The sequence below is a fragment of the Helicoverpa armigera genome, chromosome 7, assembly GCF_030705265.1.
Source record: "Helicoverpa armigera isolate CAAS_96S chromosome 7, ASM3070526v1, whole genome shotgun sequence".
Taxonomy (NCBI): domain Eukaryota; kingdom Metazoa; phylum Arthropoda; class Insecta; order Lepidoptera; family Noctuidae; genus Helicoverpa; species Helicoverpa armigera.
The window spans coordinates 1,883,243-1,899,311 of NC_087126.1; the positions used below are offsets into that span (position 1 = coordinate 1,883,243).

Here is a 16,069-nt window from a genome sequence, read left to right on the forward strand (position 1 = left end):
TTGTCAAGGAATTATCTTAAACTTGACTAGGTACTATCTCTTTTCCTAGTATCTAGTAGAGTAGTCTTTCCCTAGATCTAGAAGAGAACATATAGAGCTGTACATAGTATTGTTGATATTTTGTATAGTGTAGTTTGATTTTTAATTAATACTACTCTGATATTTCACGCCAGCTTGGTTATTTTTTATTTATAACCTCAAAATATTAACTTTTTTCGTAATTATTTTAGTTTCCTGAAGTGTCCGTTCGTGAAAACTTATTTCATAGGATTCCATATAATTTAAAGAGTTTATAGAAGTCAATTTCCATTCGAACGGTTCTTAGGCAGAACATGTATGGAGCCGGAACAATGTCCTTTTTATCACCCGGAGGTTTGATTTTGATTTTAGGGGATGGAAGAAATAAGTTCTGAAATTGAAAGTTTTTACAGTTTTTACTTATGTTTCGTTGCGCAAGCCTCCGGCGTCGTTTACATTTTAATTGATCTTTTGTTATTTTTTGGCTGTATGCTATCAAAGCATACCTTTTTTAAGAATCATTGTGTGTATTGTTAATTTTTCACATTTTCGGGTTGTTAATACACTACTAAATCCTTGATTATGAGCTAACGGTAAGCACGTTATTAAACTGCGTATAAACGCGTCTAAATTGCTGCAAACTTAAATGGGGTAATTAAACTCACTAGTTAACAAAGCTACACGATTAGTTAAACTATATTATTTACTACGATTAGTTCACTTTAGTGATAAATGCCCAGAAATTATAGATAACATATTCCCTCCGGGTTAAATCTATTGCTACGCAGCAAACTTTTAGTCGGCCGATAGTTTCTTTGAGCTCATACATCAGTAAGAAGATGATGTACGCATCAGGTATTAGCTGGTATCAGACCGACCGAAAACTTTATTTGAATTCTTTAAAAATATTTTTTGCCATATTTCGGGTCAACTGTCTCCCGACTGTTTAGTCTGAAGTGAGCGGGTTCTCTTACTGAGAAAAACCAATCTTTGCTTCTTCAATTGCCCTTAGGGTCCAAGGCCCTTAATAGCTTCATATATCTTAGATAAGAGATAACTCGCTTAATCATAATCCGTACTTCTACACCCAAGATTCTATAGCATCTTACATCTTGAATAATGGAACACAGATTTGCTTACAACTGATGAATATTTAAAGCTCGTAATTCATAATGTATCTCAAGCGTCATCCATCTTGAACTCATTAAACAGTAGAATCATAATCCCGAATTTAGAATACATTGTTATGCGAAATAACTTTTTTGATAAGACTGATCACTAACTTTCAAAGATACTTGTTTTTCTAGCCCCTGGGGTAAAATATCTCGAAGCGAGAATGGATCAAAACTTATTTTGTTTGAATTTATAGGTCTGTGTTACTACGCTAAATCACAACTATTACATAAATACAGAATACAGTTTCATACAAAATTCTATGAATTTCGGCAAATTAAGTGACAATTTATTTGCAACCACGCGTTCCCAGTGACGATTTTCGCACCAACATCTTACAATGCAGCTGCGCCAAAATCTGCCTTCCACAGGCTTCTCAGCTTTAATGGTTGAGTTTCCTTCCATTAGGATTCGAGAATCCGCCATTGCCACAGACTTCGAACAAAAGCTCACTTGGTTTAATCGCAGACAGTTATTCATGTGTCACTCGGAATTGGAACTCGCGTTTCAAGCGCTGCATCGCTGCTTAATTCATGCTTGAATTCTTGATGGGCTGTTACACTTCTACGGTTTTATGGGTCTTGAAACATTAGTCAGATTTAGCAACGTTGCGTCAATGCTGGTTCCTGTTGATTGTCCAATTTGTCTGTAATAATAATACCCAGAGTATGTGAAGGCGTTCGTTATTAGCCTACGTGCAGCAGTGGATTTTGAAAGATAATCAATAATGTAAATTAATTATTTTCCAAAAATAATACTTCCGATTTCGACTGTTAATAACTTAATCATCATCATCCTCCTGCTCTTATCCCAATTTGATTTGGGGTCGGCGCAGCATGTTTATTAATAACTTAATGTTACAATTTAAAGCCTAAAGGATTTCAAAACTACACCCATTAAAGGCTAATGATAATAAAGTGATTTAACACCAAAATCCTTCAACAGTTTTTACAAGCCCGAAACTACAAAACAATACAATGAAAACCAAACTTTATCTGTTAAGTTTTAAGAGCAAAATTCATGTGCCCTAATTAATTTAGAACAAAAGCCCCTCAATGTTTATGAGGTACGATTAAACATTCAGTTGTTTCGGTATCCGCTACAAAAGCAGGGATGTGCCCGGTCGGTCGCAATGCGGATATTTTTAGTACTTTTTGGGTAAGTACATGTGTGGTTAAGAGATTTCGGAGTAGATTTGGCTATACTTTTAAGGGATATTAAATTCTCAAGCTATGAAACAAATTATTAGAAATTTCGCGTGTTTTAAAGACAAGTAATTTATTGAACACCTAGTAAGTTATACATTCGTATAAAAAAATCGTATTATTATTACGTTATTATTTAGGTAAGTTTCGTGTAAGCAAGTATTAATACAATATTTTTTTTTGTAGTATATGGTTTGCATAATTGCCTTTATCAGTTACACAATTAACAAGCGTAAAGCATGTAAATAGTATTCTTAGATTTCAATTACCAGCATACAACAAACAACGAATTAAAATAAAAATAGGAGGAAAAATTACCACTCTAAGATAAAATAAAACATAACAATTGTTCCATTTCTACGATCAACAAATTCACAACAACAGCAGAAAACTTATTTCTAGTTTGCAATAGGTCTAAACATATCTAGGTTGAGGCAGCTATTGAACCCTACTCAAATACTAAGTGAATTCAGAGGTGAGTCGGGTACAAATTGTTATAGTTAACTGACCAGAAGAAAAGGTTCTTCTGGATTAAAAAGATAAGGTCCCAATATCACTTCCATATATCAGGTTTATCAACACTTTTCTTCTATTCAAATAAATAAGTAAGTATAACTAAAGAAAATAAATTGTCTACACATTTTAGGATAATAACAGCACATTGTTTTTTTCCATGATTTTGGGGATCTACCTTTAGAAAAGTACCTAATAAATTCTTAATTTTCTTGGTTACAAAATAGAGTTAAATAGCTATGCAAAAAATAATACAGAAAAGGTATAAATATATAATTTATTCATGAAACGTCGTCCAAAAAGTATCCATTGTTGTATTGAATTGCTTTTAATAACAAGTTGCAATGATGTAAGCACACAACCGGCGGGTGGACTAGTGTTACATTTTATTTTTTATTTTTTTGTTTGTATTTATATATTGCATTATATTGTAGTTTTATATTTATATATATATTTAGTATCGTCAATGCTAGACTCTAACGATGACAGCGACGCCGAAACTTTTTTGTCTGCTTGTAGCAATGATAGTTTCAACAGTATTCCCACACTTGCTGATACTCTTGAAGCTCAGTTTTCTGATGTTCCGAAGAATTTTAATGTAGTCCATATAAATGCCCAAAGTATTCCGGCACATTACTCTGACATGCTAGCTAACTTAGACTGTAAGAATGTTCATGCCATCCTTGTTTCAGAATCCTGGTTAAAACCGTGTCTTCCTTCTACTTCCTATTCTTTACCAGGTTTTCAGCTAATAAGAAATGATCGCACGGTTGGCGGTGGGGGTGGTGTTGCCATTTACCTTCGTCCACATATTCCTTTTTCTATTATTAGCATGTCAGCACAACCACCACCGCTGGGTGCCGGTGAGCATCTCTTTTTAGAAGTCAACCTGAATCATGCCAAAATTCTGCTTGGTGTCTTCTATTCTCCTTCCTTACGTGTAAATTACTTTTCCAGCCTTGAACATCTTCTCGAAAACCTAACACCTTCTTACAGTCATACCATTATTATGGGAGATTTTAACACGTGTTTGTTGAAAAACGACTCCCGTTCCTCTTCCTTATGTTCAACGATTGAATCATCTAATCTGTCAATCCTGCCATTAAGTGCCACTCACCACTTCCCCAACTGTAACCCTTCATTACTGGACCTTGCTATTGTGTCGTCTAAGGAACATGTCAGCAAGCATGGTCAATGTGCAGCTGATATGTTTTCCTACCACGACTTAATATTCCTTTCTTACAAAATTCGCCCTCCTAAACCTAAACCCAGAATCCTTCTGCAGCGTAATTTTGGTGGCATGAATACGGATGACCTTTGCAGAGATGCTGGCAGTATTGATTGGGCACCGCTGGCTGCTGCCGAGTCGGTCGATGACAAAGTTTCATTGCTTACTGACACACTGATACGGCTTTATGACGTCCACGCTCCGATTCGTGCAATTAAACTGAAGCATCTTCCGGCTCCATGGCTATCGGATACCATCAAGACTGTCATGCATAAGAAGGCTGTGGCAAAAACCAAGTTTAAATGTCGTCCTAGTGCGTCTACTCGTGAGAATTATGTAGAGGTTCGCAATCGATGCAACAAGGTGTGTAGAGATGCACAACGCCAACATTTCCACCATTCAGTTGAGAATGGAGACCCAGCAAAAGTCTGGAAATTTCTAAAATCCATGGGAGTTGGGAAGTCACGCCAAGATCCAGTTTCGACACAGTTAAATGTTGATCTTCTAAATCAACACTTTTCATCGTCGTCTTCGTACAGTGGGACAGCTAAGGCTCGCACCTTAGATTATCTTTCAAAACAACCAACTCCGGATCATCCTGCATTTGTCTTTAGTCAATTCTCTGATTGTGATGTTAAGAAGAGTATAGTATCCATTACCTCTAATGCTGTAGGTGATGATTGTGTCAGTCGGAAAATGATACTTCCAATCCTTGATGACATTTTACCTGTCCTGTGCCATATCCTTAACTATTCCGTATCCTGTGGTATCTTTCCATCCATTTGGAAAGAAGCCAAAATCATCCCCTTACCCAAAACATCGAATCCTGCTTCGTTTTCAGAATATCGTCCCATCTCCATCCTGCCTTTCCTTTCCAAAGTCCTAGAACGTCTGGTCCATGATCAGCTGAATGCCTTTCTATGTAGGAATAACCTGCTGAATCCTTTCCAGTCCGGTTTCCGACCTGGTCACAGCACCACTACAGCGTTGCTGAATTTTACTGAGGATATACGCCGTGGCATGGACACCGGGAATCTGACGGTCCTTTGCTTGCTAGATTTTAGTAATGCATTTAATACCGTCGACTTCGACGTCCTGCTTGGCATACTTAGCTCTCTGAACGTATCTCCAACGGCGATTGACTGGTTTCGTAGTTACCTGTTTGGCCGCCGTCAACGTATATGCATAGAGGACGCATACTCTTCATGGTGCTATACTTCTGTTGGCGTGCCACAGGGTGGCGTTTTATCTCCTTTACTCTTCGCGATATTTATCAATTCTATTTCCAAAAATCTCATTTCTTCCTACCACCTTTATGCTGATGATTTGCAAATTTATAGCCAAGCTGCATTTTCGGACTTGGCAGATGCAATCGCTAATATTAACACCGACTTGGCTACAATTTGCGAGTGGAGTGAAACTTACGGTCTCAAGGTCAATCCAGCAAAAACTCAGGCCATTGTAGTTGGTAGCTCTAGATTGGTTCAAAGGATTGACTGGCCGCAACTTCCTCATATTTCTTTTGGTGGCACTGCCATTTCAATAAGGGACAAGGTTAAAAATCTAGGGATTCTCATTGACAAAAATTTATCATGGGGTCCCCAACTACAAGAGATTAGCCGGAAAGTGTTTGCATCTGTCAGGTCCTTGAGGAGATTGCGAAACTTTCTCCCGACTGCCACCAAAACTGCGCTTGCACAATCCCTCTTGCTTCCAATCCTTGATTATGCTGATGTCAGTTATCTTGATCTCACTGAGGCACAGCTTGATAAACTTGAGCGACTTCAAAATGTTTGTATTAGATTTATATTTGGCTTGCGCAAATATGATCATATTTCTGAATTCCGTTCAAAACTCAAGTGGCTTCCTATACGTCTTCGCCGGAATACTCATATCCTGTCTTTACTGTACAACATTTTGTTCAATCCAAAAAACCCGTCCTATCTCAAAGAACGTTTTAAGTTCCTTAATGACACACATGCAAAATATCTAAGGTCATCAGAGAACTTGCGGCTAGAGATGGCAATGCATTCCACTAACTTCTTTGATAAATCTTTTACCGTTCAAGCTGTGCGGTTGTGGAATGCATTGCCCGTTACAATAAGGCAGGCTCAATCTTTAGCAGTCTTCAAGAACCTGATAAGGAATCACTACCTTTCCAATTTGTAACTGGGTATAATACCCTACTGTTGCAGACTATTGTCAAGTCTAATTGGCAACTTTAAATATATATCATATATATACATATTTCTGTTATATCTATCTATTATATATACATATATATATATATATATTATATTTTATTTGTTATTGTTTTAGGTATTATTATTTTATATACATAGTGCACCAAAACTACCTGCGATATGGTTATTTCCTTTTTGTCACAATCCATCCAAAGGTTGTCTGTAAGAGATCGCTTTTAGCGATAAGACCGCCCATTGTGTCACCAACTTCAAAATTTTTGTTTATTCTTGTTGTTTTTTTAATTGGTGTGCATAATAAAGAATATATCTATCTATCTATCTATTGAATGTTGCCATCAATCAGGAAAGCCTATCGCAATTCCTGGCAGCACGTGTTTCACAGATATTGCGCCAAAACGCACCATTCTCCCGCGTACGAACCGCATGGAAATATTGTAGCGAGGATTTTTCGATAGGCCAAAAAACAAATACAGTGTGGTATCAGTAACTTTTCATTTTTGACAGACTTTGTTTCGCAGGAATATTTTTCGAAATGGACAGTGTTTTCGCCGATGCTAAAAGTCTCGCCTGTGTGCGTGAGTGAATTTGAAAATGGAAATCGTGAAAAACTTTTAGACTCTGATAGATTTTCAGTTGTTTTCATTTTTTAAAGATATGTAATTCTATTTTCTTTAGGAAAAGGCTATGTAGACGATGGAAATAGGGAAAATACTGACCTGCCTATGAAAAAGCAACCAAAATAGCACCGCACTTTCCTTTCTAAACAAAAGACAGTGAAGACCACTCCGCAACAAACCCAAGCACAAACACCACACTTTTAATATCTCCCTTTGTCCGTTTATTTGTACCTACTGTTCCTGTGATATCACACGGAACCGCAGTCATTCATAAACCTGCAAATGTTACGCTAAGTTTACACTACGTAGTGTGTATGACACCTTGCACTCATGTCCAATTCTGTCTGTAAACAGGAAAACATGCGTTCTTATTACGCATGGCAGTTTTAAAGTTTACTCTTTGAGATTTGTCATTAAACTGCCATCACTTATCAAAATAACTCGTTTCTTAATTTCTTATTCACAAAAATTGGTTATAAACAGCTAGGTTAAATATATTATAAAATATATAAACATAATAGCACGAATTAACGTTTTCACGGACATCCTTTAAGTGAATGTGATTTAAGTTTCACAGTTTACTTTCAACATCAGTTTTTAAACGATAAGGTTCAAAATAAGACCTTTTAAACAGAAACTCCCCTAAGAAGATACTAAGAGGTTTCGTTGAACAGAGGCGTAAATGTCTAACATCTGTGTAAACTAAGCTTTATCCCCATAAAGTTGGGAAACAGATGCTTATTATAGATCAGTGCGAAACTAGCAAACGTGAGCTAGCATTATGTATCGTAATGTGTGCGAATAATCGTACGTTTGGTCGTGAATTATTTCAGGGTCTATGCGAGATATCGGAGGGATTTGGATAAGTAACTTGGGTAAGCCTTTACATCTGTAGGTATGGTATTATATGGGTAGTTAGGTTACTTATATGCTTTTGGCTATATAGATTTAGGGTATAGTATAAGTCAAGCTATCTTCTTAATGAGAACATGAGTGAATAGGTTGCTGGAAAGCTGTATTTCTTCCGTTGCGATTGTGACGAAGGTACTCATAAAATTATTTAGTCGCCTTGCTGATATAAGTAGCCGTACTCGCAGAGACAAAGACAAACTGTGCATTGTGCCATGCAACACTGCACTGATGCATAAGAGCATATTCTGCCTAGCGCCTGTTTTATATAACAAAATACCTAAATGTATAAAGGAGCTACCATTAAATAAATTTAAATTAAAATTAAAAGAGTTCCTGATTACGAAATGTTTTTATACAGTTAATGAATACCTTAATGATGCCAAACTATTGTGACATTTCGCTTTGATATTAGCTACCTACATAATATGTACCTGCCTAGTTATGTAAAAAAAAAAAATTGTACGCCAATTACAGGCAAAACATGTATGGCTCTATCCTACCTAATTTTAACACCTCATGTTTAACAATACCTATGTTTTGTAAACATATGTACCCATGTTTTAACAAAATAAATTATCTTTTATCTTTTTATCTTTTATCATACCTTTGGTACCCTGGTTATTTTTGGAAGGTTCCGTTAATTTCTCTTAGTTATTATTGTAAAAGTTATTATCCACAGAAAATGTGGCTCGTTAACTTTGAGTATTATTTTGCGACCATGCACATTGCACAGAATCACAATATCATGTTTTTTTATAGTAAAAATTATTTCAAAATAACAGTAAACACTGGACAAATCCAATTATAATTTAATATTGACAGCCCAATCGGCCAGCCACGGAGCCAACAGTTGCTGAAATTTCGCGATCTCGGTTCAGGGTCGGAATTTCCATTCTCAATTTCGACAATCATTTTACGAATGCATGAGGTCAGTGCTACTATCCTATGTACTATATTAGGTTTCCTCTGTTATTTCATTATCAGTTTTTCTTCGATTTTTATTTTCACCTTCTCTTCAACTTACAAACTCGAAAAATTAAATTTGTTTAATGTTACTTTGGTTAGCATTGGTTGGACTAAATATAAAAACTGAAGATACTTTATCTGTATAAACGTGAGTGTCCATAAAATTATGCAGGTTATTTATTATAAAATACAAAGTTAGTCGATCATATTAAAACTCATTGGCGTACAAGCGTTACGATTCAATTTTATTTTCATAAATTCATTTCAGTCTAACATACGAGTACTAACATACGAATAATTTTTTGTAAAAATTGTTCACCAAAATATTAAGAACATTCATTGACTGGCACAGGCGGGTTGCACCATCAACGTAACGACAGTTATCAATGAGCGCAGAAATAGCTAATGTTGTTATGTTCCTATTACAAATAGAACGCAGTGACAACATTTGAGCGCCAACACCTTGCATTACAGTCAATGTGCTAATTATACACTGATTATGAATTGAGAATCCTATAAATATCGTAGAGATATTTTGTTAATGGAATGTTAAACTGGGTTCTACTTTAGTTGATAGATAGATGACTCTTAAATTTACACGTGCTTTCCCACTTTTTTCATAGGAAAAGTTTCGCGCATTTAAAATGCAAATGTAAGAGCATTCATAAAGCTTTTCATTCGGAATGAAATGTGGTCGTAAATTAGTTTTAAATCAGTAAACTAAATGTTCAGTGTTTACAAATTCACAGTAGACTCAGATGTAAGCTTTGTGTGACACTTTTTTTTCATAACAAATTATTCGCTTTCATTTACAAGCAAATATTTTAAAAGCGTATATTATTTAGTCTACGACTTATAAATAGTCTACTTATGTTTTCATAAACATCTTTGATCACCAGGAAGTTATTATTAAAAATATTTTCCGACTGACATCATACTTTTTAACCGTCGATGTTCTCACGTTCAAAAATCGAAGTAATAAATTGCCGCTAAAAACGCACGCACAAACTTTTTCCCGCCATAAAAGTTGCAAGGGAACTCACAAACAGCCACAAGTGTCAAACTCACCGGGTGGCGACTTTTGCGGTGTCTCAGGTTCCTCGTGATGGTATGGTGTTCCTCTGAGGAGTTGGAGGGCGAGTTCGGTGCCGACCTCCTCGGACCGTGGGCACGGGATGTACGCGTATTGTTTTTTGGTCGGCGCCGGCAGGGGCGCGACGCGGTGTTTGCTCCGGTCGGCCATCCGACGTCTGCCGTGCGGTCGGCTCCGGCCGGAGTGCCGCAACCGCGTGCCGACCCCTTATCGATAAAGCTGCCCGTTTGCTACCGGGAAATATTAATTTAGTGCGTAAACTGCTCGAGTTTGTTCAATGATAAGTTCGCGCGCCAGTTCGTGTTTGACATGCGATTTGTCACGCTCGTTTTATACGATTTTGCAAGTATTTTTATATGAGTTTATGCGGTTCCTTCGTTGCGGTTGATCAAAGAAAGGAAAGTGGATTTATTTCAACAGCTTTTCTGTATTTTCGAGCTGTCTTCAACTTTTATTTTGAAGCTGTAGGATTTTAATTGGCTCCGTCTTTTATTTTGAAATAGGTAATATGAACAACATGACTTTCTGCTGTTAAATCTAAATATCATAATAATTCGTACGACTCGCTTTCTCTTGTGCAATTTAATTACTTTTACAATAAAACAGAGCGCTTGCTTTCATAAACTTCAGAACTCATAAGAGTGAAACTCTATTATTAAAGCAGGGAAACCACCGCAATTATTTTTACAGTACCTACACTGTGGCTACAACAATTAAAAACATGGTACCTATGCTTAAGATTTTTAAATGCGTAGTAAATAATTCTACATTTCAAGGCATATTAAAACTTTTCTATAAAAAACTTATAAAACTACAAATTAATTACTTATCTATTTTGCTCAATATGCAAATGCATACAACCTCTTTACACCAGAAATTATTCAAAAAAAAAACAAAGGCCTGTCAGAAAGTTAGGTATTCGTTTTTCAAATCCAAATGTGTGGTCTGTAGTATAATGCGCGCGCAGTGCCGCGTGCTGAGTCCCGCACTACGGTCGATAGCACGTGCCCGCGGGAGGCTGCACTATGCGGACACTTGCACAATAATAATAACAAAGCAACTTGACAGCGGTTCAATTCCGATGTGAAACGCACGTGCTTTTGACGTTTGGGTCTTGATCTTTGGAAGTTATAAAATATTTTTTTGATAAAAAATATAGCAACTGTAGCTACCATTTGAATTAATCTGAAAAAAATATAGTGTAATGATCAGTTTGCTCAAATTGGTAATTCTATTGGTAGTGCAAGTTTTGAGTCCGATACTTAAATAAGTACAGAACATACCTCAAAACCTACCTACATGGTCTAGACAAAGAAACCTTCAATACAATCTTACATAAGAGTGACATATAAAAGACATATAGAAGAACTTCCCAGCAGAACAAACAATTTCAGCTCTAGCAACTAAATCAGTTTCCGCGCCCAAACAAAACACTAACGAACTATTGTTTCAGCGCCAAGTTACTGGTTTTTCAGTACAACTTTGTTATATGCACTTTCATATATGATATGCAGAATTATTTAAAACCTGAAGCATACAAGGGGCTTATCTTCAGCTTATAATATTAATACATGCTTGTATGTACATATAAATGTTTGTTCCTCTTTCACGTAAAAACTACTGGATGGTTTTTGATGAATCTTGGTCGATATGGGCCTCTGTAGCTTATATATTTGAATAACATATAGGCTACTTTTTATCCTGGTGGAGGAAGTAGTGGACTCGGAAAGCGGCTGAAACCGTTAGCGAAAGCAAGTCTCCAAAATATTCATCGAATCTAAAGGGCCGCTCAACAAATAAGTACCTACCAAAGATAGGAATCTAACAAAAAGCAATCATACTAAAAGTTGATAGGTTCAAAGTCAATAGTGAGCTGTTCAATTAAACAGGACGCAGGTTCCGAACAAAGGAAAGGAATACACTTAATAATTCAGTAACCGCCGCATACGGCCAGCTTCGGATCTTGTCATTAAAACGCGATTTCATGAAGAAAACTGCTTTGAAATACCTACAGGATTTTTTTTCATAAGCAATCGAAGTAAATGAATGAATCAATGGATTTATTGAACTTTTTGGAATGGTTCAAAAATAAATTACATTTATAATTAAGAGTTTAAGTCGTTTTGTATTTGGATAGACAATTATTAAAATGGTGAAGAAAAAAGTGTAAGGTTCTACGTGAAAAGACAAGGGTGCTCGTTATTTTTTTTTCCACTTTGGTACTCTGGTTACCTTAGAATAAATCGTATATAACCAACTATATTAAAAGAAAAATAAAGCCTCTATTCACTGTATAAAGTTTATTGCATTTTTTTATTTAAATATCTGAACAATTATGCAAAGTTACATTACACCGATTTGATGAAGTACTGATAATAAAATCTAAAGTGCATTATTATGTAAATGTCTGTCATGCAATCGCGTGTAACTACTTAATGCCATTTAATTGTTATTATATTATTTTTATGATAACTCTTTTTTATACGCTTGCAGCAAAGCACAAAATGTAGAATATGCTTTTTCCTGTGCTCAGAATTAAATCTAACCTTAAAAATAAATGCCTCGCCACTTAGGTATCTGAAATAAAAAATCAAAAGATTAGAGATAGATAGAAAGACGGATTTTTATTTAGCTACAAGAAAGTGCGTAAAAGCAGACATTTTAAGGATACAGGTACTTAGAAGGGATACAAAAAGGGCTTCAGAAGAAACATCAGGGGGGTTTTAGTCTTGATGATTTCCCACAAAAAAAAGGGAAAATGATGACAGTTTCAGATACCATTAAGTATAGGATATACGTTCAAGGATCAACTGATATTCTGTTTTTACAATTAACAAGCTTGTGTTATTATTTCACCAATATCGCCGAAAACCCCATTGAATATGGAGTAATTTGTACGAAAGCGTGTGTTGCAGCTGAATAAGTTTAATTTACGTAAATGTGTACGTTTTTACGAGGTACACAGCAGCCCTTGTTTCTGAATAACTCGTTACCGTCGCAAATTAACACAGTTGATTAAGCGGTTCGGCGGAGTTCATCACTGGTTTTTCATTGCACATTTATTGCTTTTACTTTTTATACTATTTCTTACTTTTTGAGTTTCTTATTGGGAATTGGGAAATGACTCAAATCAGGTTTTACAACTTTTTGCTTCGTAGATGTTGTTGACGTGTTGACGACGTTTCGACGTGTTTAGGAGCGGATTTAACCGATTACCATGATTTTGTACAGGAAAGCTCATTATTAGTATGAAATTATAATATTCATAAAACTACAAGTACTTTCCGTATCAAACACTTTTGGGAAAAGTATAAATTACGACAATCCCTGAATAAAAATAACACAACTGTAATCTAAAACTAACGTTTATCTACCTAATAAAACAATTTGTCGGAAAAATCTCGAGTACGCTCGTGAGTTCACAATCAGAATATTTTGTAGTAACCAGAGACACGTAGAGCGGGACATCAAGCCCTTCCGTGCGTCTCGTTGCGACGAATCGTGACCTGCAAATTAAGTTTTACGTCTTCATTCATGACGGTTTCTTCAGATTTTTCCAGCACGTACGTATGTGTTATATCATATAACCCGTAATAATACTTTATAATGATGAATTATGATGAATGGACGAAGTTATCCGAATAACTACCGGAGGTATATTATGAAAGACGGGACGGTTGACATATGTCGGGCATGTCACCATCCGGGTGAGTCTATCAGACATATTATATCTGGTTGTTGGCTGGTTCTGGTTTGGCTAACGGTGAATATTTGCACAGGCATAACCAAGTGGCCAAGATCATCCACCAGCAGCTTGCTCTGCAATACAAACTTGTAGATCTTGAGGTACCGTACTACAGGTATGCGCCCGACCCAGTTCTCGAAAAGGACCATATCACGTTGTACTGGGATCGATCTATCATCACTGACAGGACTATTGCAGCCAATAAACCTGATATAGCGGTGATAGATCGATTAGCGCGCCGCGCGATGATAGTCGATGTCACCGTCCCACATGAGGAGAACCTCGTGAAAGCTGAGAAAGAGAAACAAATAAAATATCTTGACTTAGCGCACGAGGTTGTCGCCATGTGGGATGTCGACACGGCTGTTATTGTGCCGATTGTCATTACGGCCAATGGTCTAATAGCCAAGAGCCTCGACCAACACCTCAGGAGGCTCTCGTTGGGCGGCTGGATCAAGGGATTGATTCAGAAGGCAGTACTCCTTGATACGGCGCGTATTGTGAGGAGGTTTCTGTCTCTGGGACCCTAACCACCGGTACCTTGGACCCTGTGCCCGATATCGGTGGCCATCTTTTTTTTATATTTTTAAATGTTTTTTTATAATCTAATATTTAAAAATATAAATAATATGTTGAAAGTTAAATAAATGCACTTTATAATGACATTTTCATTTCACTTTAGATTTAGCCTAAGATTATCGCAAACTTTATTAACTCACAAAGGCTTCCATCTTGTATGAACTGAAAAAATGGATCAAGTGAACCACCAGAATGACAGTGTTAGCCTCAAATTCTTAACATTTGTGATTGTTTGACCTTTAAAAATAAATTATTCTTTATCACATCATCTAGGTATAATAATCTCTTCAAAGAAAGCGCTTGATCTGAATAGAACATCCAAAACCTCACATTGCTCAAAGCTAATTTATCTTCGATCGTCCGAATACAAACCAAAACTTCGAATACAAAGTTAAACGTCGAATTAATCGAGCGAGGCATCCGCTGCCAAATGCTGCCAAAACGGTTGTTTAACGTCACCGCAACTTATTACGTCACTTCCTTCCACAGATAAAGTAATGGCGGAATCATTTCGCGCCCTTTCGCGGCCATATTGCCGGAGATTCGGACGCGTCAAGGAAATTTGACAGACTGTAATGGGAATGTAATGGTGCGGGAATTTCGGAAATTGACGTGCGTTCGAGTTAGGATATTTTTATCCTCGTGTGTTAGACCTAAATAAGAAAGCAATTAAATATAGTATGTTACTGTCTTTGAAATTGGAGGGAACTCAAAAATATTTTTTCAAATCTATCCAGCCTACTCAATGATTTTTTATAGTACAGATATGTTACCTTCATGTAATTGCAGTTTTCAATCTGTTCCGCGCAATCGAAAATTGCACACATTGACAACTTTTATGATGAGTAAAACAAAAGATGCGTAAAAGCACGCAAATGAAAGAGATAGTTATTGTTTTAGTCATTGCGCTTCAAATGTTTACTAGTTCATTACTAACTACTAAACGTCCTATTGGGTGGTATTTGAGTCTTCACAACGCGCGCGCTTGTAACAAATCTATACTATAAAAAATCATTGAGCCTACTACTAATTCCAAAGATGCGTGTTCAAGCTAACAACTTCAACTATATAACATAAGTAGGTATTTACGAGTAATACGGATGGTATTTCAATACTAACCGTATTGAATGAATTACGGTATCACCTTCACATTTGCTTGTTAAACATCTAACTCAATTTCTTTAGATTGAAATGTGAAAATGGTGGAACTTGATCCGACTAGCTATGTTAATTAATTTCATTACGTGAAACACAAATCCTTTGGCAAGCGATTCTAATTAGCAAAATACTGAAAACAAAAACTTAACTAATTAACTGCTTCGTTAAATACTCTTTACATTTTTCTATTGCGCACTTAATTAAAATAATTTCTTTAATAATTCGGTACTATGTATATTTGAAATAACTGTAACTTAGATATAATTTTGTAATAATTACTATACATAGAGTTTTAATGTTTTTCATGTTTGTTTTGTAATTAACAATAGAAGCATCAATTGTTTGAAATGCAGGTAATAAATTGGTGAACAGCAGCTTATCGTACTATGCTGACCGGCATATTCCTTCTTGAGCCCTTTTTGTACCAGGGCCTTACCTAACGTACCACCTAAACTTGACTTTTCTACACTTATTTCTTTAATTTGTAAGGCTAGGTCATGTTTATTAAGGCACACAAAAGCTAACGTGCTTAGCATGTTGAAAGGCCTAAATTCCTATAAGATAAGCTTACTACGAACTCTTGAAAGAACTGAAACGATAACTTACACGTTATATTATAAAATAGGTTATCTTGAACAACATAATTTAAGCTAAGTTA

The 16,069-nt window shown here is 36.1% G+C and overlaps 1 protein-coding gene across 1 annotated transcript in view; it reads right to left on the minus strand.

Moving 5' to 3' along the window:
• LOC110376076 (uncharacterized protein) overlaps nt 1–10,122 on the minus strand; it is a 133,081-nt gene extending 122,959 nt beyond the window's left edge. The window contains exon 1 of the mRNA XM_021334426.3: nt 9,905–10,122. Coding sequence (XP_021190101.1) covers nt 9,905–10,079 — 175 coding nt within the window. The 5' untranslated portion in view covers nt 10,080–10,122. The remainder of the gene's footprint in view (nt 1–9,904) is intronic.
• Between the last annotated feature and the right edge of the window lie 5,947 nt (nt 10,123–16,069).